Source organism: Mastigoproctus giganteus, chromosome 6, assembly GCF_048544385.1.
Source record: "Mastigoproctus giganteus isolate SK-2022 chromosome 6, ASM4854438v1, whole genome shotgun sequence".
NCBI classification, from domain to species: Eukaryota; Metazoa; Arthropoda; class Arachnida; order Uropygi; family Thelyphonidae; genus Mastigoproctus; species Mastigoproctus giganteus.
The window spans coordinates 162,494,700-162,509,143 of NC_143580.1; the positions used below are offsets into that span (position 1 = coordinate 162,494,700).

At 37.7% G+C, this 14,444-nt stretch overlaps 1 protein-coding gene across 2 annotated transcripts in view; it reads left to right on the top strand.

Annotated features, from left to right (window-relative positions):
* Positions 1 to 14,444, top strand: part of emb (exportin-1 emb) — a 457,135-nt gene that overhangs the window by 316,439 nt on the left and 126,252 nt on the right. For both annotated transcript variants that reach the window (XM_090376567.1, XM_090376568.1), the window contains 2 exons: positions 852 to 931; positions 11,981 to 12,064. In XM_090376567.1, the coding sequence (XP_090232693.1) occupies positions 852 to 931; positions 11,981 to 12,064 (164 nt within the window). The remainder of the gene's footprint in view (positions 1 to 851; positions 932 to 11,980; positions 12,065 to 14,444) is intronic.

A 14,444-nucleotide genomic window follows, 5' to 3' on the forward strand; every position in this document is an offset into this window, starting at 1 on the left:
ATTTCCAAGCAGAAGGAAAAACACCTTTAGAATAAGAAAGTGAAAAAAGGCGGCAAAGAATAGGAGTGAGTTCAGGAGCACAGGTTTTGAGAACAAGTGGAGAAATACCATCAGGACCTGGAGCTTTCTTAGCATCGAGATTCATCAAAATCCTTCTGATATCCTTTTGACGGAAGACCACAGAAGGCATTGAATGGAGCGTGTTGGGAATGGTGGGAGGTGTTTTACCAAGATCATTAATTCATGAGTTGGAAGAAAAATGGGATGCTAGCATGTCAGCTTTATCCTTGGCTGAAGTGACAACAGAACCATCTGGTTTGGACAGAGGTGGGAGCAGAGATGGGCAAAAGTTGCGGCCAATAGCTTTGGCAAAAGACCAGAATGCTTGGCTACCATTAGTGCAAGAAGCAAGTTTTAAAGGATGAGATTTAAAGTGGAGTGTGGGATAAAGGATTCCATTCCTGCATATGTGTTATATAGTACATGAAATGGTGTGTACACATTAAAAAGAAGAAAGGGAGGATTCTAGTAGTGCAATAGATGTCATCTGGTCTTAATTAAAGTTGTACACTACATTTCTGATTACCTTGTTATCATCCATATATATATATATATATATATATATATATATATTCCATTTATGTATATTCTTTGTAGTTGCTTTAAAAAGTGGGAGGGCACAGGTGCAAATTTGCAAAAATGTAAAATTCCCTGTAAGAGTTTCAATTTATAAAGTTTGCATCCCCCACTAGATCTGAGTTTTGTACTGCAATAATTTTTTTATCAGTATATATCTGTTACTAGTATGGTTCACTTTGCTTAAATTCCACATTTTTTTTCTCTTCTAACAGAAACCCATGATGGTGTTCAAGATATGGCTTGTGACACATTTATTAAAATTGCACAGAAATGCAGGAGGCATTTTGTACAGGTAAATTTAAATTATTAATTTTAAAAAAAAATTAACTTTGATTTATAAAATCTGTGAAGTTCTCTTTTATAGTGAAAATATCCATAATCTTTAATGTTACAGTGATGTATCACTTGAATCGAATTCATATACAGGTGAATCAGAACTCTACTGTTGAACTGAGGGTACGTTGAAAAATCTAGAAAATGCTTTATTGCTCAGCTGAAACTTCTTGAAATTCTAATTGTCAGCTAAGGAGCTCAAAAATAACCTTTCTCTTTTTATTTCTTAACACTGATTAGTGATATCTGCTGATGTTGCAGATATCACTTTATTTTGGCACTATATTCTTATGCGTTCATTAGACTTTGTTTCTAATGAAAACAGCTGTTCTTTCCTGTGGTAGGACTACAAAATGTTCACAGTATAGTTATGCACTACTCCATAGCAGTTTTTTCTGCTGTGATAGGCCCTCCGTGGGCAGGAGCGGCAGTGCGTAGCACACGCTTCTTGATTAGGACGGGGTCTGAGCCCGTGACCACAAAATACGGAGGATGCAGAAAGGTCAAAGAATGACCACCATATCCCCGGAGCAATATGGCCTTAGTTGCTAATGCTCCTAAAAGCCAAATAACAACAACCGCTGTGATAAATGACTAAAGAAATGTAATTAATAGACACGTGATAAACTTTGTACTTCTCATCTGAGTAGCAAGAATTACTACAAGTTAAGAAGAACTTTTTTATTTATTGACTTCTGGAAATACATTTTTTTTAGCCTGCAAATCAGTGCTTGTACAGACATAATACAGCAGATATGGACTTAAAACTGCTGGTCTACCAGTAGACCACTGCTGCCACCAAATAACAGCAACAATCAATAATTCATCCAAGTTTTCTACTTGATCAGTCTCACTCGGTAGTGAACATACGGTGAACCACAAGCGATCTGATTAATTTGTTACTTGAGAACCCTTATACATTTTTAACTTACACACTACATTAAAAAACTCTTATTTTAATGTAATATGTAAGAGAAATCCCCTGACAGAATTTTTGCAAATGGTGCACATTGAACACTTGATTATGCAGATTCACTCAATAAACCATCACCACCACCACTATGCAAGAATTCATCTAAGATTTTGAGGGGAAGGCCGAATCATCTGTTACAGGAGAAGCCGGATTAATTTTAAATTATGTGTGTTCCAATTTTCTGCTATTTTATTTTGACATGAAGATTGTAATTTTATACATATAATAATGTTGCAATATGGCACGAACTTTTCAAAACTTAAATTTAAACTTTGTTTCAATATCTAACTCTCGGAAATTTAACATTACATGTTACAAAGTGAAGTTTTAAGTAACCAAATTTCTTGTAATATTTAAACTGCTTGTAACATATCAGTAGTCACATTGCTTTTTGTAACATCATTAATCACATTCATGTCCATTGTCCTTCAGTTTAAAAATTTATTTTTGTGCTTGTTGATTTCTTTCTATTCTCAAAAAATGTTTGTTGCAATCTATTCAGAGACGTGATACAGAACTTTAAGTTTCGTTGAGAAAATGTATCGTGACAAATAGTTCTCTAATGCCACACTAATAAAAAAAAAATGCAGATAGGACCCATTTTATGACAGGGTTAGTTTCCAGCAAAACAGGGTCGTAAAAGGAAAAGTTGTAAAACGAGACCAAATTATGATGTGATTGAATGAGATTGGTTTCAAAATTCCCAAGTATGTACGGCCAATAGCTTTGGCAAGAGACCAGAATGCTCGGCTACCATCAGGCCAAGAAGCAAGTTTCTACTCTTAGCCTGTTCAAAATCTAGTTTGGACTGATTAATGACTGCTTTACAATTTCTGCGAGCTTTGGTGTAGGCAGAAAATGAAACTGAAGAATTGGAAACAAGCCAATTACGATATACAACATTCTTCTCTTGAACAGCCTTAGCACATTTATTGGAAAAGCAAGGTTTAGATAAAGGACGAGATTTTAAAGTGGAGTGTGGAATAAAGGATTCCTTTTCTACAAGAATAATTTCACTGACACGATCTGAGCAAACGTTGACATCAGAAGTTTTGAAACAGTAGTCCGACCAAAGAAAAGAAGTTTCGCAGGTCATCCCATTTTGCATTCTTATAATGCCAAACACGAGGTTGGGAATAGCCATGAGATAAAGGTTCTATTGGAGAAGAGACAATCACCAAGTTGTGATCTGAAGTTCCTAAAGGACCTCTCACTTCGACCGTGTACTTAGAAGGGTTGTTTGTGAGAAAAAAGAAATAGCGTGTTGGCTGTATGGTAAGGATTGTCCAGTATTCTTGTAGGTAAATGAACAATCTGTACAAAAGCCTCTGCGTCTCGACCAGCTGGGTCGGTGTGGCTAGAAAACAGAAGCCAGCTGGAGTTGCGAACATTAAAATCACGAAGGAAAATTACCTCATTGTTAGGAGCGTTGAGCTAGAGAAAGTCAAGTTGCAAAGAGAGGAAGTCAAAGAGCTCCAAGTGATGAGTGGAGTTGGGAGAACGGTAGAGGCAACAGATGAATTTGACACAATGAGGTAGAGAGATTTTAAGCCAGAGAAGATCGAGAAGAGGAGATTCCAAATTACCAATTCTCTGACAGGGAATAGCGAAACGGACATATGCACAAGTACCACCTTTTAGGCGAAAGGAATCATGCAGTGAATAATTTTGGCAACTGAGACGAGCAGTAGTTGAATTAACTGATAAGTGAGATTCTGTCAGAAAAAAGTACATGGGGTTTGGCAGACTGCAGTGGAAATTGGACATCGTTGAGATTAGAATTGAGAGCACATATATTTGTGAAATGAACTAGGAAGTGTTTGAGAGATTTATATCTTTTCGAAGATAAGCTTACTCTATTAGATTGACAATTCAAGATGTATTCAATACTAAGAAAAAGTGGGGGGGGTATGCTGTATGAAGTAATGAAATTTTTGAAAATGGCATACACGTAAGAATATACCCAGATCCTTGACATAACATGGCCTTGACAATGCCCCCCGCATACACACTACTCGGACTCACTCCAGTCACTATCTGGCAGACTAGAGGTAGCAAGATTATACACTAGCTGATCCGGAAGCCTCCTAAAGAGTTACCAATAGGTTCGGTCCGGTGTACTAACTAGTGGCTGGCCTGCGAAAATCGTTTTAGAGCTGTTGCACCCTCGAAATGTAAGGAAGATTGGATCTCGCCATGATGTTCATCATAACCTCAAAATTCATCAGTCATACTGCATGATGGAAGAGATGGGGAAGGATTAACCGGAACTTAGCTCTGGAGAAGAAACATGGGTTCCACCACTTCAAGCCAATGGTAGCTTGAAGTGGTGGAAGCAAAGTGGTGGTGGTGGTATTGCACTGGTTATGAGCATCATCTATCACTTAGTATTGCCTGATAACACAGAGCGGCGGCATTCCGCCATGTGGTGTGGGCTCCACACCAAGAGAGATTACAAGTGAGTGTAATCCCCAAAAGAGATGTCAACTTGCCTAGAAATCAGTGTCACCAAAGATAAGCATAGGAGCAGAAGAATCCTTTTTGCGAGATATAAGACAAGACTGAGTTTCAGAATGATTGAAATCAACTAAGTTGTTTTTGCCCCACTGGAGATCGGCATTTAAGGAATTAGTAGCGGATATTTGAGAAGTTGAAGCTGATTAAGCAGGGCGAGGTTTCTCAAAATGGAAAGTGGAATGCAATGTGCTATCATCAGCAAAACTATGGATATGATTGCCAGTCAGTGGAAGAAGGTCATTAATATACAAGAGGAAAAGACTAGGGGAAAGAACTGAACCTTGTGGGACACTGGCATTTAGTGGAGAAGTTAGAAGACAGAGAGACATCTATCATCACCCTCAGCGAGCGATCAGAGAGAAAACCGTAAGATGGAAGCTTGTTTAGAAAACCTTTATGCCAAACACTATCAAAACTTTGAGATATATAGAGCAAAGAAAGAGTAGAAGTAATTAAAATGGGACGATAATTGGGTGGGAGGGATTTGTCACCCCTTTTAGGAACTGGCTGTATATGAGCAAATTTCCCAGCAGAAGGAAAAACACCTTGGGAATAAGAAAGTGAAAAAAGGTGGCAAAGAACAGGAGTAAGTTCAGGAGCACAGGTTTTGAGAACAAGTGGAGAAATAACATCAGGACCTGGAGCTTTCTTAGCGTCAAGATTCGTCAAAATCATTTTGACGGAAAACCACAGGAGGCATTGAATGGAACGTGTTGGGAATGGTCGGAGGTGGTTTACCAAGATCTTTAATACATGAGTTGGAAGAAAAATGGGATGCAAGCAGGTCAGCTTCTTCCTTGGCTGAAGTGACAACAGAACCATCTGGTTTGGACAGAGGTGGGAGCAGAGATGGGCAAAAGTTGTGGCCAATATCTTTGGCAAGAGACCAGAAGCTCCACTACCATTAGGGCAAGACGTAAGTTTTCTACTCTTAGCCTGTTCAAAATCAAGTTTTGACTGATTAATAACTGCTTTACAATTGTTGCGAGCTTTGGTGTAGGCAGAAAATGAAACTGAAGAATTGGAAACAGTCCAATTACAATATGCAACATTCTTCTCCTGAACTGCCTTAGCAGCACATTTATTGGAAAACCAAGGTTTGGATAAAGGACGAGATTTTAAAGTGGAGTGTGGGATAAAGGATTCCATTTACTTCAAGAATAATTTCACTGATACCATCAGAGGAAATGCTGACATCAGAAGTTTTGAAACAGTCCAACCAAGGAAAAGAAATCTCTCAGGTCATCCGATTTTGCTTTGTAATGCCAAACAATACGAGGTTGGTAATAGCCATGAGATAAAGGCTCCATTGGAGAAGAGACAATCACCAAGTTTGAGGATAACTCACTTCAACAGTGTGCTTAGAAGGGTAGTTTGTGAAAAAGAGATCAAACGTGTTGGCTGTATGGTTAGGATTGTCTGGTATTCTTGTATGTAAATGAACAATCTGTGCAAGGTCATTAGTAATTGCAAAAGCCTCAGAAAAGCCTTATTGGAAAACCAAGGTTTGGATAAAGGACGAGATTTTAAAGTGGAGGGTGGGATAAAGGATTCCATTTACTTCAAGAATAATTTCACTGACACCATCAGAGCAAATGTTGACATCAGAAGTTTTGAAACAGTCCAACCAAGGAAAAGAAAAAAGAAATCTCTCAGGTCATCCGATTTTGCTTTGTAATGCCAAACATACGAGGTTGGTAGTATCCATGAGATAAAGGCTCCATTGGAGAAGAGACAATCACCAAGTTTATGAGGATAACTCACTTACTTCGACAGTGTGCTTAGAAGGGTAGTTTGTGAAAAAGAGATCAAACGTGTTGGCTGTATGGTTAGGATTGTCTGGTATTCTTGTATGTAAATGAACAATCTGTGCAAGGTCATTAGTAATTGCAAAAGCCTCAGAATCTCAAACAGCTGTAACTAGAAAACGGAAGCTAGCTGGAGTTGTGAACATTAAAATCACCAAGGAAAATTACCTCGCTGCCAGGAAAGTTGGACTGGAGAAAGTCAAATTGTAAGGAAGGGACGCGAAGAGCTCCAAGTGATTAGTGGAGTTGGAAGAATGGTAGAGACAACAAATGAATTTGACACAATGAGGTAGAGAGATTTGAAGCCAGAGAAGATCGAAAAGAGGATATTCCAAATTACCAAGGGGTTTGGCAGATTGCACATGGAAATGGATTTCGTTGAGATTCGAATTGAAACCACATATATTTGTAAAATGAACTAGGAAGTGTTTGCAAGGTTTAGATCTTTTCACAGGTAAGCTTACTCTATTAACTTGACAATTATAGTGAGGTGCTTTTTTTTTTTTTTTTAAAAACAGAAAATGCATAATACTGGTACCAAAGTCATGGGATTACATGATTTTCATAAATCATTTAATGGACTAATTTAAAAATAATTTGCAGTTAGTAGTGAAACAAAAGCCTGAGAAAAAGTAACAAAAAATAATTTTGAGAAATTAGCAACATAACCTGTGGCACCTGCTTTTCTTCTGGATAATGAATATGAAGAACCTAATATTTGTGTACATGAAGAGGAAGCACTGGAAAAGGATTTTTTGATGTATAAGAAATTTGCTGTGTGAAGAAGCAAAGTTTCTCGATATAGACGCTTTACACGAGTGCCAAAACATTAGTGAAAATGCCCCAGTTATGCTTAAACTTGATAGTGAAATTATAGATATATTAAGGAGTGTTACTATTTGCAAAGATGAACCACCCTGAAATTTTCAAGTGAATTTGCACGATATAATCAAACTTCAGCATCTATGACATGTTCTTCTACAACAGTTGTAACCAACATTATGAACCTTCCAGCAATATTTAATTTATGACCAGATTACATGGAACTTGAATTATGTATGTATGATTTGTTATGCAATGAAAATAATTCATATCCGAACAATTTCAATTTGGCTTTCATACTTTACCTTTTCTTTTACAATCATGATACATCTATACCAAAAATTTGGAGAATCCAAAAATCTAGCTAGGCTCAGATTTCCTTGGTACAGGGTCTGGTACTTGTAGTGCACTATAAATGGACAGCTTCTGAAAAAGATGTGATTTGTTGTGATTTGATGTGATTTGTTGAATAAAATCAATGTATTTACTGAGGAGCGGAATGTTCTGTTAGAGATGCCCAGTAAACATGCCATAAAAACTTAAGACTGCGGTTATCGTACCAAACTAGTTAAGATAACTGCTGTTTACCATATCTGCATTTTTGGATTCATGTCAGTAGTTCTCAATTCTTAATACATTTGCTCCCACTTATATTTGCAAAGATTCTTTGTGTGTGTGGTTTTTAGCATTAGCATTAGCATTAGTAGAGGCATATGATGCAAGAAAGCAAGCTTATTCAGCATCAGCCAAAAAAAAAAAAAAAAAAAAAAAACAACCACTACTCCCATTTCACCCCTCAATTCGTTCGAAATACCTGTCCAGCTGAGCCTTAAATTTGTTTAGGCTATCAACTTCAACAACAAGCGATGGAAGTCTATTCCACAAACCAACTGCCCGCTGGCTAAAGGCGAATTTCCGCACATCTATCCGACATCCGTCCTTCCTCAATTTGAATTTATGCCCTCTCAGGTGATTATTCTGAGCAAGAGGAAGAATCCCATCGGCATTGAGCATGCTCAAGCCATTCAAAGCCTTGTACACCTCTATCAGATCACCTCGGCGATGCCTAGTCTCCAGGCTCTGTAATTTGCAAAACTTAAGCCTTTCTTCGTAAGAGCAACCCTTTGTTCCATTCACTAATCTTGTTGCCCTTCTCTGTACTCGTTCCATCAGCTCTACATCCTTCTTGAAATGAGGCCTCCAGACCTGTATACAGTACTCAAGGTGTGGCCTGACCAATGCCTTATACAAGGGAATAATCACATCCCTGTCCCTGCTAGAAAAATTCCTGTATATCATTGACAAGACACCATGAGCTACCCTTGCAGCTCGTCTGCACTGCTCAGAGAACTTCATATCTGCCGGCACAATTACCCCCAGGTCCTTTTCATTCTCTACCACTGTCAGCGTAGTACCACAGAGTTGATACGTTGATCTGGGGTTACTGTTTCCCATATGTAGTACTTTACATTTGTCAATGTTAAACTTCATTTGCCACTTCTCAGCCCATCTGCTCAACCTTTCCAGATCCTGTTGCAGCAGCATAGTATCAGTAGTGTCCTTAACAACCCTGCCAACCTTTGTATCGTCTGCAAACTTGGACATTAAGCCTGATACACCATCATCAATATCATTTATAAATACAGAAAACAACAATGGACCCAACACTGAACCCTGAGGAACTCCACTAATAACATTAGTCCACGTTGAGCAGTGTCCATTGATTACCACTCTCTGTCTTCTGCCACTCAACCATCCCTTTATCCATAGCAGCAATTTGCCTCGAATGCCACACTTCTCCAATTTGTGCAGCAGTCTTCCATGCGCAACAGTATCAAAAGCCTTTCTAAGATCCAAATATATAATATCAAAGTTATTCCCTGCATCCAGTTCTTTTGTGACTACATCATAGTATCCAATCAAATTGGTCAGACAAGACCTGCCCTTAACCAACCCATGCTGTGTCTGAGCTATAACTGAATTCTTGTCCAGATGATCCTGCAGTGCTTCTTTAACCAGTGCCTCCATTAATTTTCCTGGAACCGAAGTTAAACTAACAGGTCTATAATTACTTGTGTCAGCCTTTGATCCTCCTTTGTGAATTGGGGTTACATTTGCACATCTCCAGTCCATGGGTACCTCCCCTGAGTCCAAAGAAGCTCTCATAATTATGGCTAGGGGTTTGCTTACTTCCTTTGCTGCCTCCTTTAATATAACTGGATAGATCCCATCCACCCCGAGTGCCTTTTTTATGTTTATCCTCAACAATTTCTCCTCCACTTTCCTCTCAGTTATTAGAAAATCATCTAGCTCACTGCCAATGTTTACTTCACCTACAACATTCCCCTTCCTGAATAACTCCTCATGTGTGAATGTAGATGCAAAATACTCGTTTAGATTGTTAGCCACCTGAGCTGGATCCTCAACTGTTGAACCATCAACATCCAGTGGACCAATCTGATTCATCCCTTTCCTTCTTGAGTTTAAATAGGTAAAGAACTCTTTTCTGTTTTTCTTTGCATCCTTTGCCGAGGATTTCTCATAATCTGCCTTTGCCTGCCTAATCTCCTTTGTGACTTGGTTACAGACCAACTTATATCTATCATAGGCTTCCACGTCACCCATTAATTTGTATGTATCCCATGCATTTTTCTTCTCTGCCATATGTCTCATTAGTTCATCTGACAACCATTTAGGCCTGAACCTTGAACAATATTTCTTGGTTGGTATGTAAAGCCTGGTAGCTTCCAAGATTAGTTCCTTGAATGCTTCCCATTTTGAATTTGCTGTTGGTAACATCATCAGTTGGTCCCACTGTATAGAATTTAAATACTGTCTCAGACCATCATAGTCGCCTTTACGAAAGCAAAAACCCTTCCCTTTACCTCTGATGGTAGTTACCTCCTTGAGTAAATCCCACTTCAGCACACTGTGATCACTGCCACCCAGTGGTTCATTTATCTGCAGATTCCTAATGCATGAAGAATCACTACTGATAATCAGATCAAGAGTATTGCTCCCTCTTGTTGCCTCACGAACATGCTGGTTTAGAAAACAATCATCCAATAAATCCACAAATTCCAGTCAATATCTGGGAAATTAAAATCCCCCATTATAAGGCTCTCTGATTTACTGGCCCATTCTATTTCCCTGTACAGTGTCTTATTATACTCATCAGAGTCATTAGGTCTATAGCACACTCCTACTCTCAATTTTGATTTACCTATGCTTATATCACACCAAACTGACTCAACACTGCACTGTCCAGCGATGTCAACTGGCTTCACTTCCTTGGATTTTATGTGTTTTTTAACTAATAGCATAACCCCTCCTCCCTTCCTATCCTGTCTATCCTTTCTGTAGACGTTGTACTCCCCAAATTCCAGTTCTGCATTCCTTATATCTGTGTGACACCACGTCTCTGATATCCCAACAATATCTGCCTTTGATGTTTTGAGTAATACCTCAAATTCATCAAATTTATTTACTAAACTCCTAGCATTAGCATTAGGATGCATTCTATGGAATGCTTCTCTGGGGTGCTAGAACAAGTGAGCACTGCTTTTTAGTGAATGGAACTGATTTCATGTGTGAAGAATTATCACTCTAAATAACACTGGAATCTGTTGTTGTAGTGTTCTATCATCAGCAGATGTATTTGATCCAATTCTGAATCCATATCACTTGAATGGAATTCTGTTTTAGTATCAGATGACATATTATAAAGAGCTAATTCAATGTCAGCAGTGATACTGTCTAACCCTGTTCCTTTTTCAGTGGCACCTCCATAGCCAGGTGGGAAGGAGCAGCAGTGTATAGCACACGCTTCTTGATTAGACTGGAGTTCGAACCCGTCATCAAATATGGAGGATGCGGAAAGGTCAGGGAATAACCACCGCATATCGTGGAGCAATATGGCCTTAGTTGCTAATGCTCCTAAAAACCAAATAACAGCACAACCTTTTTCAGTCCTGGTGTTCCAGGCTATCCATAACTTTAAGGTAAAATTTTATAGATAAACATTTTTTTTTTTTTTTTTTTTTTTTTTACAAACAAAAGAATTAAAATTCAGTAGGCATAACCTTCAAAAAAGTTTTACCATTTCTTCTTTTGGAAAATATTAAACTAGCTAAAATAACTCTAACACAAGCAAATAACATATAAAATTATACTGAACTAAGTAAAATAACTTCAACGTATACAGAGAACATATGAAACTGTAAACCAAGTATACAGTTTTTATAGCACTCTGGAGAGTGCAATAGAGTTAAAGCAAATTCTCAGCCATAAGGCAAATCGCTGATATTCATTTAGGGTGCTGCTATCAAACAATTATTCATTTCATGTGCCTTTCCTCTTATGGCATTCATTTATTAATCAGAACTAAATGGCTGCATAGTTACATCAAGGCACAAAAATTGCAGTTCATTTTGATGGAAGTTTGTGTTCCAACAGCAAACCTGTTAAGATGTGGATACTGTGAGGACTACCTTGCTAGGTTACCCTAATTTTGGTGGTTGGGGTGCGAGTAAATGTCCTGTAAACAAGGATTACAGTCATAATGTGGAGTCCAAACTAATCTCAGTGTAGACACTTATGATTTTAAAACTTTACAAGATAATTTGTAAAGTTTTAAAAACTTTTTCATAGTGCAGGTTCTCATCAAGTAATTCGTTTTATATAAAATTACTCATTGTGATTTGAATGTGTACGCTTTATACCGAATTCTGGTTTATCAGTATTGAGCCATTATTTGTTATATGTCTTGGTGTGTGATAGTGATTATTAATTTTTTTTATGCTTTACTTATTAAACTTAAATTGTTATTTAATCAAGAAAAGGAAAAGAGTTTCAAATTTCTTTTTTATTAATTCTTTCACTTTTCTAGGTCCAGGTTGGTGAAGTTATGCCTTTCATTGAGGAAATTCTGAACAATATCAATACTATTATTTGTGACCTCCAGCCACAACAGGTAGGTTGAAACATGGGTTTTCAGGTATTATATGCTTGAAGTAGGGCTTGAAATAAGATATGTTTAGTGTGTCTCTTTTCATTCTAAGATCACCTGTTGTGAAACATGAGTATATTGGTATGTACAAGGAAAAATATAAAGCTTGCGTGCTGATTTTTTGCAGTAATCCTGTAGTATGAAATCCACTTCTGAACCATATTGGATTTCAACCAGTGCTACAGTTTGGACCAGTATAAAACATGGGGTAAATTTCAATACTACTTCACAAGAGAGAAAGTATTATTGCTCTCACTTGCGCATGTGTTACAGCATAGTTTCATCACAACTACAATCAGCAGTCTTGCCTTGGGTAGTGCAATGAATACCATAATTATTCCATGGACAGTAGAAATCAGTTCTTTGGAGTGATGGATCTTGCTATACCCTGTTCCGATCAGAAGGATGACTATGGAAGTGACTGGAGAACATCTGCTGCCAGAGTGTGCTGTGCCAGTAATGAAGTTTGGAAGAAGTGAAATTATTGTGTGGGGCTGTTGCTGATATACCATTATGGCCAAGGACTGTTTGGGGAGTGTGTGGGAACCATAACCATCAACGTGAGAACATGAGTTGCCTTAATGTTTTGGACAATTCCATGCTTCCCATGATATGGCATTTGTTTGGTATGTGCCCATGTTTTTACTGAACAAACAGGGATCTGTTTTTAATGCTGTACTACCAGTACTGTTCATTAATGGTTCATGAACAGCACTGGTCACATATACAAGAGCTGGAGTGGCCAGCACAGATACTTAATTTAAACCCACCAGAACACTTACAGCAGCATGAACTGGAAATCGGGTGAGGGTCAGACCTGCATCCCACATCAGTAGCTCAAATGGTCACTGTTCTGCAGGATGGCAGACTATGCGAGGTATGGCTATTAAATAACAAGATTGTTTCAATAAAATAAGTAAATTGAAATATTTTGTACTGTACAATTATTCCTTTCAAAATAATTGCCTTGGGCTTGCACACACTGTCCCTTAAGTTTCTTCCAAGCACAGAAGCATTTTTGGAAGCCATCTTCTGTTAACCCTTTTAACACTTCAATGTTTTTTTTTTTTTTTAACCACTGAATGTTTTCAAAGACTGAAAATCGGTTCCCTTAAGTCCACTTTTCAGTTTACTGAAGAGCAAAAAGGTGCAAGGGACTAGGTCTGCCGAGTAAAGTGCACATGCACTCACTCACACACACAAGAATGTTTTTTGACTAGAAATTGGTGAACAGAGAGCATCCAACCATCCTGTCACAATTCAGGGCCCTTCCTTTGAATTTTTTTACACTGCTTTGTGAGAACTTCAGTGTAGTATGTTATGTTGACGGTCTGATTTGGTTGGATGTATTTATGCATAATAATTATTTTAATATCAAAGAAAACAAGAAGCATGGTTTTTGTTTTTGATTTTGACATTTTTTGGTTTTTTTTCTAGTGTGGGGGACTTTTGTCTTCCATTGCAGTGATTGTCTGTTTCTGGGTCATACTTGAACAGCAAGATTTCACTGTAAGTAATTATAGTATACTCAAAAGTGTGGACATCTCAGTGTTTTCAAAACATCTTTACAAACTTAGTCTTCTCATTCTTCATTCAAAATATTTTTGGCGCACACTTTTCTTATACTCTTTTTCTTTCTTTTTTTTTTTTTTTATCACACATAAAATTTCAGTTAAACTTTGTCGAACTGTTTCTTTGTCCAAATTGAGTTCTGATCCACCCATTCTAATTCTTAAATGATGACCACTTCTAATCAGTATCCTTACTTGGTCTACATTTTCATCAGTTTTCATGGATACTGGATGGCCTGATTGCTCATTGCCTTCCACATTCACCTCCTTCTAAATATATCTTTTATTCCATTTAAACATGTGATCTTTTGGCATAGTATTTTCCCCACAAACTTGACATAACTCATCTCTCAGTTAGTGTTAACTCAAAAAGTTTTTTTAAAAATTTGAGGTTGATCTGTTTTATTTTTCTGCCTCTTTCTGCCAGAAAACTGCAACCTAATGAAAACCTGTCTCACTGCAAAGCAAATGAGCGTGTTGGAATGTGATTTGGTAGACAATTAGGGAAAGGTTTAAGGTCAGATAGGAAAAAATATTCCTAGGCAGCTCTGTGAGTAACTTTGAATAAAATCATATATTAAAGTGACTTATAGACTAGCAACTCATGTCAAAGTGGCCATTGAGCCAGCATCATAAAAGCAGCTTGCTTGCAGAAACAAAATGCATATAAATTACTCATTAACAAATTTCCTGCATTCCAGACTGGTTTTCTAGTCAGCAATGTAGGAAATTTGCCCTAAATTTCTTATGCATGTTCTGCATAAACCAGAAAC